Here is a 12,817-nt window from a genome sequence, read left to right as displayed (position 1 = left end):
TCCTTCATATTTTACACATTCATACTTTATTGACCCCTAGAGGAAAATTAGGTAACATTGCAGTTACTATAATATACAAATAAAAATGGAAATATATGACAGGACATGTGCCTCTACTGGTAAAAAAAAAAAAAAATGAAATATGAAATATGTATTGTATAAGATAAAGTAACAATATGTTGCACAGATCAGAATAAAAATAACTTTGCACATATTCTATTTGTGCCATATTTATGCCATATTGACCCCTAGAGGAAAATTAGGTAACATTGCAGTTGCTATAATGTAAATTTAGATAAAGATAAAAATAAATCATGATAAAATATAAGTCATACATAATCCTTTCCTTATAGTATACAAATAAAAATGGAACTATGTGACAGGACATGTGCCTCTACTGGTAAAAACAAAAACAAAAAAAAAACATGAAATATGAAATATGTATAAAATAAAGTAACAATATGTTGCACCGATCAGAATAAAAATAACTTTGCACATATTCTATTTGTGCCATATTTGTGCCATATTGACCCCTAGAGGAAAATTAGGTAACATTGCAGTTGCTATAATGTAAATTTAGATAAAGATAAAAATAAATCATGATAAAATATAAGTCATACATAATCCTTTCCTTATAGTATACAAATAAAAATGGAACTATATGACAGGACATGTGCCTCTACTGGTAAAAAAAAAAAAAACATGAAATATGAAAAATGTATAAGATAAAGTAACAATATGTTGCACAGATCAGAATAAAAATAACTTTGCACATATTCTATTTGTGCCATATTTGTGCCATATTGACCCCTAGAGGAAAATTAGGTAACATTGCAGTTGCTATAATGTAAATTTAGATAAAGATAAAAATAAATCATGATAAAATATAAGTCATACATAATCCTTTCCTTATAGTATACAAATAAAAATGGAACTATATGACAGGACATGTGCCTCTACTGGTAAAAACAAAACAAACAAACAAACAAAAAAAAAACATGAAATATGAAATATGTATAAAATAAAGTAAGAATATGTTGCACAGATCAGAATAAAAATAACTTTGCACATATTCTATTTGTGCCATATGTTTCCTCTTCAGTGACTTGCAGGAAAAAGAAACTTCCGCACTTTTACGGTCATTACTGTGTGATTTTTGGTCTCCGCAACCAGCAGCGGAGTGAGAGCTCCACCTCTCCGAGTCTCCGCCCACCGGGTTACAGTTTCCTCAGGTGTCCGTCCGAGGCGGGAGGAGGACGGAGGAATGTGACGGGAAGATCCGCGCTCTGCTCCGGGGCCTCAACCTCAACCTCAGCCTCAGCTTCAGCCTTGGCACCGCGGACCAGGACATGGGAATTAAAGCTCGGAACCGGAGTGGATTCAGAGTGTGACTTTACGCGATGAGGAGGAGCGCGTCCAGGAGCCAGGAGAGGATCTTTGGTGGCAGTTTCTGACAGTTTGGATCAGTTTAGTGCGAGTCCAGGTGTGGCTGCTGCTGCTCTACCTGAGGCTGCTGGCTGCTGACTCTGTTTGTTCCGGCGGGGATTGTGGAGTGGAGTGTTTTTCTGTTGTAGGACGGCTCGTGTGGTCCGGAGCTCACCATGCCGGAGAAGAATATCAGTGTGACTGAGTTTATTTCAGAGACAAATGAGGACTACAAAGCTCCAACCACCTCCAGCTTCACCACCCGGATGTCCCACTGCAGGAACGCAGTGGCAGCTCTGGAGGAGGTAAGACAACAGTACACACACAGGAGGAAACCTGGCATGTTTAAAGCTGCATATTATAACAAGTGAAGTGTGAAAAATGTGGTATTCAATTTAAAGCAATGGAAGAAGAAATGAAACCTTAGAAAATCAATTCATTATTTTTTCTTCATTTCCTCTCCTGTGCAGGTTTGATGAGAAAAGTTTATTTCTGGGTGTAAAAAACGCTGCACATTTTGAGAAAATGGTTTCAGAGCCTTGGGTATAAATGTTCAGATGAAGAAGAGAAGTGTATGTGTGTGCCAGCCAGTGCCTCCTCTCTTAATTTCCTGGCAGTAAAATAGTGAAAAAAGTGGGTTTTTTCAGTGAAAAGAGGAACAGAGAAATACACTTCCTCATGCACTTTTAAAGCAGCGGAGTGTCCTGTGTGGCCCAACGTGTCGTAAGACTTGACACAGCTCGAGCTGCCTCTTTTGTTTTGCAACATAACCATGATTAAGCATCACTATGTGTGTGTGTTAACAGAACTGATATGAGGAACCTCCTGTTAAAGGGTCAAAGGTCAGTGGTTAAAGAGCTGAAGTGTGAATCAGTGGTGGCTCACTTCATGCTGAGAGGAAAACGAACTCATAGGTCGTTTTCTTTGGTTGATAACGACCATGGGTGTATTATATGAATGCTCTTATTACACTCGAAACCAAATGCTCTTGTTACGTTTTGTCAGGAGTGGACATGTGTCTAATGGCTGTAGTAGTAATTATTACCCTGGAAGTAGGCTAGGAGCTGGGAATTATAACATCACTTCCAATTTGACCCCATTCCAAATGGGAGTTGGTAAAAAGTTGGAAAAGGAATCGTTTTATTGGCTGTTATTGTTGTTGGCATGTAAGCAAACACAAACCGATATGAAAACAGCAGCAGTTCTGTTGGTAAGACCAATCACCAGTGTAATATACAGCATTTATCCACTGTTGATGCACAGAGCGGCCATCTTGGATTGTGAGCTTGGGGTTAGTAAAGTTCCTCAGAGTTTCTGACTTTAAATGACAACTTCAGGGGTCGTTTTTGATGATATAGCCAACATTAAAATCCAAGTTAACAGATCTGTCTGGACTGGATCTGTAACAGATCCTTATGACAGGAGCCAGGGGAGAAGGCTGGTGACAAAGTATAAAGAGCGACAAAGTCCATATAAGAAGGTGGTTAAACATGGATAAACAATGAGTCAGATATTCTGCTCTAAAGACCAATCTCCAGTGGAATATATAGCATTTATTCACCGTTGATGCACAGAGCAGCCATCTTGGATCGTGTCCCCAGGGATAGTGAAGTTCCTCAGAGTTTCCAAGTTCAAATGACAACTTCAGGGGGTCATTTCTGATGACATAGCCAACATAAAAATTGGAAAATCTTATTTCTGAGTTGTAATGTAACAGCTTCTTATGACAGGAGCTGAGGGGAGAAGGGCAGCGGCGAAGTATAAAGAGTGACATAGTCCATAATATACAGTAAGAAGGAGGTTGGGGAGGATAGATGTGTCACTGAGTCAGATATTCTGAGGATGTAGGGCTGATTGTTTTAGCAGAATTTCGTTTTCCAAGAGCTTTCAGTGCCTGAACCTGATAAAGCCAATGGTATGTTGATACAGGAGTGTGTTTATTATGGTTACCTTGACAGCCGAGGTCAGTTACCAGAGGGTTGAGGAGTTAGAGAGTGACCTGTTTTCTCTCAGGTTGTCGGCTAAAGGGGGTTTCCTGTGGTTCCCTCTGGGGGTCTTTGATGTGGCTCCAGGATCCCTGCGAGGTTTCCAGGTGTTTTAAGACACGTTCAAGGCTTCTAGAGATCCTGGGGAGGTTTTAAAGGCCACGTAGAGTGTTATTTTCCTGAGGCTCTTGAGGGGCCATGTTTAAAGGGATAGTTCAACATTTTGGCAAATTGGCCCATTGCCATAATCTCTAATAGTCATAGCAGTAGGTTCGCTGCGAGCTGCTCAGAGCTACGCTACGGAGGCTCATGGGATTTCTCGGTTTCCTCATCAACCTCATCAAATACACAATCTAACAACTCCAAAACGCTCTGGTGGACAAGTTGTGACCTGCACATTCACCACGCTATGAGATAATAACAGAACGTTATGAGACAGAGTTGTTTTAGAGATAAATAAATGCAGAGACTACTTGCTGAAAAACTGCCCCCGACGGGAACGTGCATCAGCGGTTTTGCATGAATTTACCTCTAAAACAACGTAACGAGTGTTTTGGAGTTGTTGGATTGTGTATTTGATGAGTTTGATGATGAGGGAAACCAAGAAATCCCATGAGCCTCCGTAGCGTAGCTCTGAGCAGCTCGCGGCTCTGCTCCACCGTTCTAAAAATAGTTTGCACTGACAATTAAAGGTAACGAACCTACTGCTATGACTATAGGGAATTATGGCAATGGGCCAATTTGTCAAAATGTTGAACTATCCCTTTAAAAAAAAAATCTTTAGGAAATCGTGAAAACCCTGGTTCCAGCAAGTTTATTATAAATAACATCACATCCCAGATAAACTTAAATAAGATATAAATACTACACTAGAAATCACAAGTCAGGACCGCCTAACTGTTAATTGTGTCTTCCTCCTGTTGCATGCTGGGACGTTCCCGCCCAGAGTAGCCAGGGGCAATGACACAGCCTCACCCGTCTGATCTCGTCCCAACAAGAACCTACCCCCCCCATTCTCTCTCTCTCTCTCTCTCTAAGCTCTTTACCGTGTTTTCCTCTGATTTCATCTCTGCCTCCTCTCCTCCTCCTCCTCCTCCTCCTCTGGTCGGAGCTTCAGTCTTGTCTCGACTCGTCTGTGTGAAGTCGAACACCGTGTGAGCCGAGTCAAAGCCGCTCATCACCTCATCTTCTCACATCTGTATAATTAGAGCGAACAGATGAGCAGCCTGGCCATGAAAGAAAGACTGGTTCTTCTTTTCTTCTTCAAACATTTTCAGACTCATTATTGTTGTGATAGTAAATAACACAAAGTCCTGCATCACGACCTGGTGACTCATCGCTCTGTGCTCTGACTCAGTCTTTGTCCTGCTGGTGCTCACGTGTACCGGTGTTTCTCCAGGACAGATGCACCTGGAGTCTGTAATCCTCTGCTCTGATTATATTACACAAACCAGATTTCTTGTTTACATGCTGGTTGGAAAAAGAGAGAGAGCGACCACAATGTGAAAACCAGTTAACTTTTCAACACCCTCCCTTTGTGTTTAGGTTGGAGCTACTGTTTGTTTTAAAAAGCCAGACAAAGCATTATAAAGCTTTATTCAGACAATCAAACGTACGTATGAATGAACAATTGCTGTTTGTTTGTGGGAACATGGCTCCCACCGCTATCCGCCTGGCTCCGGTCCAAAGGAAGAAAGAAACTCTAAGAACCAGAGTTTGACCTGGAAACCCAGCTGATCTCAGAGCAGTGATAAAGGCAAAGTAAAACACTCAGTTTGATCATTAAGTAGTCCAAGTTAAGTTCGGTTAAGTATCAAGTAGTTCAATCAATAAAAACAGATACAAACATACAAAAACACAATGGGAATTAACACTACTTTGTCACATTAAGGTGCCATTTTGTCCATTTTACAGCATACAGCTCTGTTTTGATTCGTAGACTGTAGGTCATTTGTTCCATTGACCAAATTTCTTCTACAATGTCCAGATCTTGAACAGGTATATGTCTTCTTTACCTATTACATCGTCTGGTATCAGTCCTAGATATACTGTATATAGTATACTGGGGATCATCGGGAATATTATATCCAAAAATTTCACCCATGGCTCTTAAAACCCCCTCCCAAAAGGAGTGTACATACATGACCAAAATATATGAGAATGGTTGGCATTCAGTTGCCGACAATTTCTCCAACAATATTGTTGTTGGACTATTTGTTTATTTTTGGTGTAATAAAAAATGTGTTTTCCAACCAAACTCCCTCCATTTTTTAGAGCTTGTAGATGTATGTTGGGTCTTAAATATGGACTGCCAATCACTCCCAAACAACTCAATATTACATTATTTTTCCCATTTCACTTTTTCCCTGTTGCTTCAATAAACCTTTGTACAGTTCTTGAAGCAATTTACTTAAATGCACCTGTCAAGTAGGCAGCTTTTGTTACTTATTGATCTGGCAGAAATTAGACCAGCTGCTCTTCTAGAGTGTAAATGGATGTTAGGACTTTTGGGATGGATCTCAGTGGGTTTCTGCATCAGCTCGACCGGCCTTCCCTCTGGATCTGCTTCAGTTTCTATCACTCTCTTGTTGTTTCTGGAGAGATTTTCCCCCCTAAACTAAATATCTTTAGGATTTTTTTGTGATTAATATTTTTATTTTCATTATTTCAACAATACAATAGTAACAGTGACCCCCATCCCCCAACAAACAAACCCTTCCCAAGCCACCACCAGCCATGCTAAACCCTTTTTGGTTACCAACATCAACCACTGTGCACAAAATAGCTATAACAAAATTAGACACAGAAAATGACTCCAAACTAGGTCAATACAACACAAAGTAATCACTACATTAAAGAGATAATTGGTAAACAAATGAAAAAATAAAAGCAATAATAGCTGAATAAAATGCAAACTAGTAAGAAGCACTATTCTTGCATCTCTCCACCATATAACCCCTTTCAGGAACCCTTTAAAAATGTTACGTATTTGCTCCACTTTGCTTCATATAGATCCAATCTACCCAGTTGTTTACAGTATATGACATTTTTTCAAATGTTGCAACTCGTGCCATCTCCACAGCCCACTCTGGAAGAGAGGGCACCCCCGCTGTCTTCCAAAATATCTTTAGTATTTGAACAAAACCTTTCAGCCGTGGGGTCAGTAACCGTGTGTTTTCAGACTGTACTTATTCACACTCAGGCAAACTGTCTTCATTAAAAGCTGCTGAATCAGCTTTGATCAGTTCCTGTTTGCGGTGTCCCCGAGGAGGTCGCGATGACAACTCAAAGAAACTTAAAAAACTTGATGACTGTCAGCCAAGTCCTGCAGTTATTTGAAATAAAAAAAAATAGAAAAAACTTTATTGTCAAGCCAGCCAAGGCAGGAAATGTTTCTTTGGTCTCGCCCAATTACATACAGACACAGACTTGTAAACAAGGATTACACAAAACAAATGATTACAAAACAAGGATTATATCAACCAAACATATTAGTACGATCATGTACACAGACAACCTATCACACCGAGGTTCCTCATTAACTTGATTTATTAATTATGTCGATGCCGTTGGGAATGAAGGAGCCCTTATGGACCATTTTCTTTGCCAGAGGTACTCTATAGCGCCACCCTGAGGGGAGCATCTTCCTTTTGTCCTTTTGAATGCTAACTTATGATGCTGGTAGTATAATGAAAGCGAGGGATTGTTTAGGTCACCTTGAATCTAAAAATATGTGTTTCATGTCTGTGAGTTCAGATTTGCCTGAGTTATTATGACTCAAGTGTTTTCAGGTGTCTGGATCTTCTCCATGAGGTTCAGCTCCACCTGCTGACTGTGATGTGGAGCCGTCCAATCAATAATCAAACATCAATAACCAGCTGTCTGCTCTGCACCTGGCCGCCTGCTACAAACCTAAACCTGCAGAGACTCAACATAATGTTGACTCTGAAAACCTGCTGGACGGGTTTTTACTACGAAGCTTGACCAGGATCAGTTTGTCAGTGTTCACAGTCAAACAGTAACTAAGCTCCAGACACTGAGTCACTGAGCTGAAGCTGCTCAAACAGCTGACGGCTGCTGTGATATACTGACATATACTGACACATACAGACTAGTATACTGATATATACTAATATTTACTGATATATACTGACATATACTGACATATACTAATATATACTGACATACTGATATTAACTGATATATACTGACATATACTAATATATACTGTCAGTATACGTATATTAGTATACAGCGGGGAAAATAAGTATTGAACACGTCAACATTTTTCTCAGAAAATATATTTCTAATAGAGCTATTGACATGAAATTTTCACCAGATGTCGGCATCAACCCAAGTAATGCACACATACAAAGAAATCCGAACATTAATGTCCATAAATTAAGTTATGTGTTGGCATCAAGATCTGGAATCAGCAGGTACAGTTGTTTCAGAGAAAACAATAAGTAATGCACTCAACCGCCATGGCCTCCATGCACGCACACCATGCAAGACATGGAGGCCATGGCGGTTGAGTGCATTACTTATTGTTTTCTTTGAAACAACTGTACCTGCTGATTCCAGGTCTGTCTGAAGCTCTCCACCAGTGGTCCTGGACTGTTAGGGAACCCTTCTGATTATTGTTTTGACTCTTCTGTCTGAAATCTTTGGTTGCGTAGGTCTTTAGACAGCTCTTAGACGGCTCTTTGCTATTACCCATCATGCAATACTTATTGTCTGACACCTTGGTGGTGAGAAACCTTTTTAAAAGGCATCAATCAGGACTAAACCAGCAGATATTACTTTGCACTGATAGGAGACAGGATTACATTCTAACTACTGACAAACTTCAGCTGCTTTCTTGGCTTTCCATACCTTTTTGCCCCTCCTTTTCTTCATGTGTTCAATACTTATTCCCTGTGTCATTTCACTTTATTCCACATTACTTAATTTATGGACATTAATGTTCGGATTTCTTTGTATGTGTGCATTACTTGGGTTGATGCCGACATCTGGTGAACATTTCATGTCAATAGCTCTATTAGAAATATATTTTCTGAGAAAAATGTTGACGTGTTCAATACTTATTTTCCCCGCTGTATATCAGAATATGTCAGTATATATCAGTATAATACTGATCATATAGTGATATAAACTGACATATAATGACACATTCTGATATATACTGACATATACTAATATATACTGACACATTCTGATATATACTGACATATACTGTCACTGTGTACTGTCTCTCCCTCGTCTCCCCCTGTATATCTCTACCCTGTTTCTTTTGTGTCTTTGTAAGCGTCTTTGGGTTATTGAAAAGCGCTATATAGATTAAATTAATGAATATAAACTGACATATACTAATATTTACTGACATATACAGTACTGACATATACTGTGTATCAGCTGTCCAGTTTCCAGGAAGTTCAGCTGAGATGTTCCTGTTTCTTTGGTTACCAATCCGTTCTGTATCGTACCGTATCCATTGTCAGGGTCATCATGTCCGACAACAAGTTGATGAACTTGTGCTGAGTCTGCAGTGATGTGATCTTGCATGAAGCTTAAATCTGATTGGCTAATGACATCATCAGTGAACTATTTCCAGTGGACTTTAACGAGGCACATGACTGGATGAAACAGTCAAAACAAGTCAGTGTTTAAACTGGTGTGAAAGGATCTGATATTAGATTTTGTGGGTTGTTTTTTAACCCTCTATGGTACGCACTATGATGCCAGTGGGGAAAAAAATGTTTGGAGTGTTTTTATGTCTCAAAATAGACTAAATAAACATAATCTAAAGAATTTTTTAAAAATTATTTATTTTTGGAAGTTTTTGGGGTTTGTTGCTTGTAGGCAACATTGTACCATTACGGTTCATTATCTACTGTATTAGAAACACCAGTCTCTGTAGACTTTCACCTTCACTGGCCTCATCCTCATCCACATTCTCATTCTCATCTTCCTCATCATAATAGCCTGATGTTTACTTTACTGCATTCAAAATAAAATTTATTAAGGATAAAAAACTAAATTATGATAAATTATATGTTTTTGAACATTATATTTACACCTAAACACACACTACCATAGTCTCATAATGCAATTTTGATTCCATAATGGTCCACTGTTGCCTCAAGGCAACATTGCAATTTTCTATAATGGTACGTTGTTGCTTTCGGGCAACAGGTGCATTTTAACAAGTTTCCATTATTTAATAAGTAAATAAATTGCATGGAACTATTAAAAATTAAACTTTACTAATCTATTAGTGTAAATATATTTTTTTCTAGATGAAAAAGGGCCAGGAAGTTATGTTTTCAGACCGTTTTAGTGGAGCAAAATGGCAAACCTGTTTCCCTTGAAAAAGTCTGCAAAAAAGGGTTTCAGTGGCTTCTTGAAAGTCATGTGATAAATTAAAGCATTGTTATTGGTTCTCTAAGGTCTCCTCTCTTTTTTAAAGTATTACAGCATTAAATGGGATGAATTGTGGAGATGTGACAGGACAAAAAGTGGTATGTTGCCTGAGGGCAACATGGTAGGCTACCATAGAGGGTTAATGAGTTTTCAGAAAGTTCCTGTAGGTCGCCACTTGTCTGTTACAAAACCTGTGACCTGAACTCAACCTGCTCAGTGGTTAGGTCAAAGCTAAACATAAATATTCAAACAATCCTTTTCAGCTGAGGCTTTCTATATGCAAGACGAAAAAAAAAACATCTACAGAAACTCACACAGTGCACGCACATTATTACACATCTATAAAAGCCAGTGGCAGCCGCCTCTGCTTTAGTGCAGGAACCTGTTTTTATATTTGAAGACGGTTTCAGAAAAGCAGATTCGCCGTCGCGCTCACATCTCAAGGTTTCACTTTGTTTGAGGGTTTCTTTTAAGGTCCTTTCAGGGGTAAGAGGGTTTTTTCAAAGGTTTTTCACCTCTTTAAGGTTCCTTCAGGATTTGAATCTGTTGAAGGTTGAGGGTTTTAGGATGTTTATGGGATTTCCTGTGAAATTTTTGATTATCTATCAATCAGTCAGTCAATCAATCAATCAATCGGTATTTTAGGGTTTGCATTGCTTTTGAGTTTCTCTAAGGAGGTTTTAAAGGAGCTTTTGGAGGATTTCGGGAAGTTTCTCAAAGTAACTCCAGGTGGTTTCGAGACTTTAATGGTCAGTCTGGTGGTTTCAAGGTCCCTTGGTTGGTTTTCAGTGGTTATTGAACAGTGTTTGAAAGGTTTTAGAGATTCTCCAGGTATCTTGTGGAGCTTTGATGGACACTTTCAGGACTTTCAGGAGCCAATGAGGAGGTTTTAGGGTCGCCATTGGCTCCTCGGACGCTGAGTCACAGTCACATGTCTGTAAGTTCTTCATCTCACATTTGAAAACTATCTCACACACCTGCAGACTCAAAGGTGTGTGTGTGTGTGTGTGTCCAGCTGCTTTTGAACAAACAGTTTGATTTGCATGAAATCAGCTGATCAGTAGCAGGAGCTGCCGACGCTCAGCAAACTGATTTGCATATACAACAGGAACACGAATTCACCCAAACACAGAGTTTGTCTGGTCGATCGTTTCAGCTCCACAACATTTTACTGGAAGGAGACAAACGTGTTTTTGCATTTGGATTGAAGTTTTGTCACAGATTAGTTTCCTGTTCAGTCCCAATCTCTATCAACATCAACCTTATCTTACCTGGATGTCACCTGTCATCTTCTCATACAGTGTTTTTGCACATTTATCTTCCTTTACTTTCAAATTTGGAAGATTTGATGGGTGGTTTTAAGTACATTCATATGTCGGTGAACTTCATCTAAAGTTCAGTGAAGAGTAAAAAGCCACAGAGACAGTAAATGTTCAGTCAAGTCCACGAGTTGCAGGAAGTTGAATGAAATCTCCTGCAAAAGCTTCAGTTAAAAACTTGAGAAACAGGAAAACAAGAAAAGGTTGTTTCTGTTGCTGATGTGTGTGTGTGTGTGTGTGTGTATGTGCAGAGCAGAGCTTCCTGTTGTCCTGACTAGTCTGTTGGTCCTCCTCAGGTTCTGGACGTGGACCGATCGGTTCTGCACAAGATCAAGAAGTCGGTGAAGGCCATCAACACGTCTGGTCAGGGTGAGTGACGGTTTCACCTCTGTGTGACTAAAAATACAAGAACACACCTCTCACCACAGAGCATTACTTCCTGTCTGCTCTCTCACACACATACACACACACACACATAGACACACACACACATAGACACAACACTTTTTTCTAAGTGTTTATAAACAGACAGAGAAGTCAACTCATGTTGCCGACAGTTTACGGTAAAATACAGTAGATACTAGATCAATGAATCTCTAATTATACAGCCATGGAGGCAAATGTAGCTACCCCATAGTGGCACATTATGTAATACAGCTGTAAGTATCTTAATCACACCATAAAAAACACTACACAGTGCTCAGTTGTTGGCTTAACCCTCCCCTGATGATGTGTCAGTGTCTACTGATCGTCTGCACGTGAGGCGTTCAGGGAACACTGGGAAATTGTACTGGAAAATATTCAGAATAAATGTTTTATTGACAGGTTTTTAAAGGCAAGACCTTAGGTTTATGTCCTGAATATCTCAAAACTTATCAGGGCCAGTTCAACTTCAGATGATAAAAAATAAAGCTTTAATTTCACGATCAATTAATCTGCCAGTTATTCTTTCAGTTAATCGATTATTTGTTTTTTTGTCCATAAAATGTCAGAAGATTGGGGAAAGTTGGTGTTTTCAAAAAGCCCAGATCCTGAAAACCTTTGTCCGTCATGCTTTAAAAAAAAAAGTGAATAAAATAATTTGTTGATTAATCGATTAATAATAATAAATAATAATAAATGTAATTTCTAATGCACTTTTCATCAAACAAGATCTCAAAGTGCTACAAAGTTAAAAAGTTAAAGGCAAGGTGAAGGAAACAAAAAACATACTCAATAAAAACAAAAAGACAAGGTTAAAAATCATATTAGTAATTAACAGTCCAGTCATAGGCCTTTCTGAATAAAAAGGTTTTCGGGCCTAATTTTATGATTAATCAACTAATCGTTACAGCTGAGTCTCTTCCCAATCAGATAATAGATATTTATCAATAATAATAATAATAAAATTCAACTGAAGTAGAAGCTTCAAGTTGATTTCATCGTTGTTCAGCTATAGAATCTAGGTCATTGAAGCTCATTGGTCAGGAGCAGCAGCTGGTGGTGCGTTCAGGTGTTCACCGTCACTGTGGCCGTTGGTGAGCTTGTGTTCAGGCAGGTGGAGTCTCACCCCCCCAGACATTCCCCTCATACCGACCTCCTGTCCCAGCATGCCGAGGGGGAGACGCCCGCCCGTGTTGCAGGAGAGAAGAAAGAAAAAGTAAATGTGTCCAACAAAACAAAACA

The 12,817-nt window shown here is 39.2% G+C and overlaps 1 protein-coding gene across 2 annotated transcripts in view; it reads left to right on the top strand.

Annotated features, from left to right (window-relative positions):
- The first annotated feature begins 1,225 nt into the window (after positions 1 to 1,225).
- Positions 1,226 to 12,817, top strand: part of LOC146961261 (arf-GAP with SH3 domain, ANK repeat and PH domain-containing protein 2-like) — a 36,085-nt gene continuing 24,493 nt past the window's right edge. For both annotated transcript variants that reach the window (XM_085770304.1, XM_085770305.1), the window contains exons 1-2: positions 1,226 to 1,730; positions 11,449 to 11,521. In XM_085770304.1, coding sequence (XP_085626430.1) covers positions 1,602 to 1,730; positions 11,449 to 11,521 — 202 coding nt within the window. In that variant the 5' untranslated portion in view covers positions 1,226 to 1,601. The remainder of the gene's footprint in view (positions 1,731 to 11,448; positions 11,522 to 12,817) is intronic.

The sequence above is a fragment of the Trachurus japonicus genome, chromosome 24 (assembly GCF_045865225.1).
Source record: "Trachurus japonicus isolate A0001 chromosome 24, Traja_1.0".
NCBI lineage: Eukaryota > Metazoa > Chordata > Actinopteri > Carangiformes > Carangidae > Trachurus > Trachurus japonicus.
The sequence above is the reverse complement of the archived record's forward strand: the minus strand, read 5'-3'. Positions and strand labels throughout refer to the sequence as shown.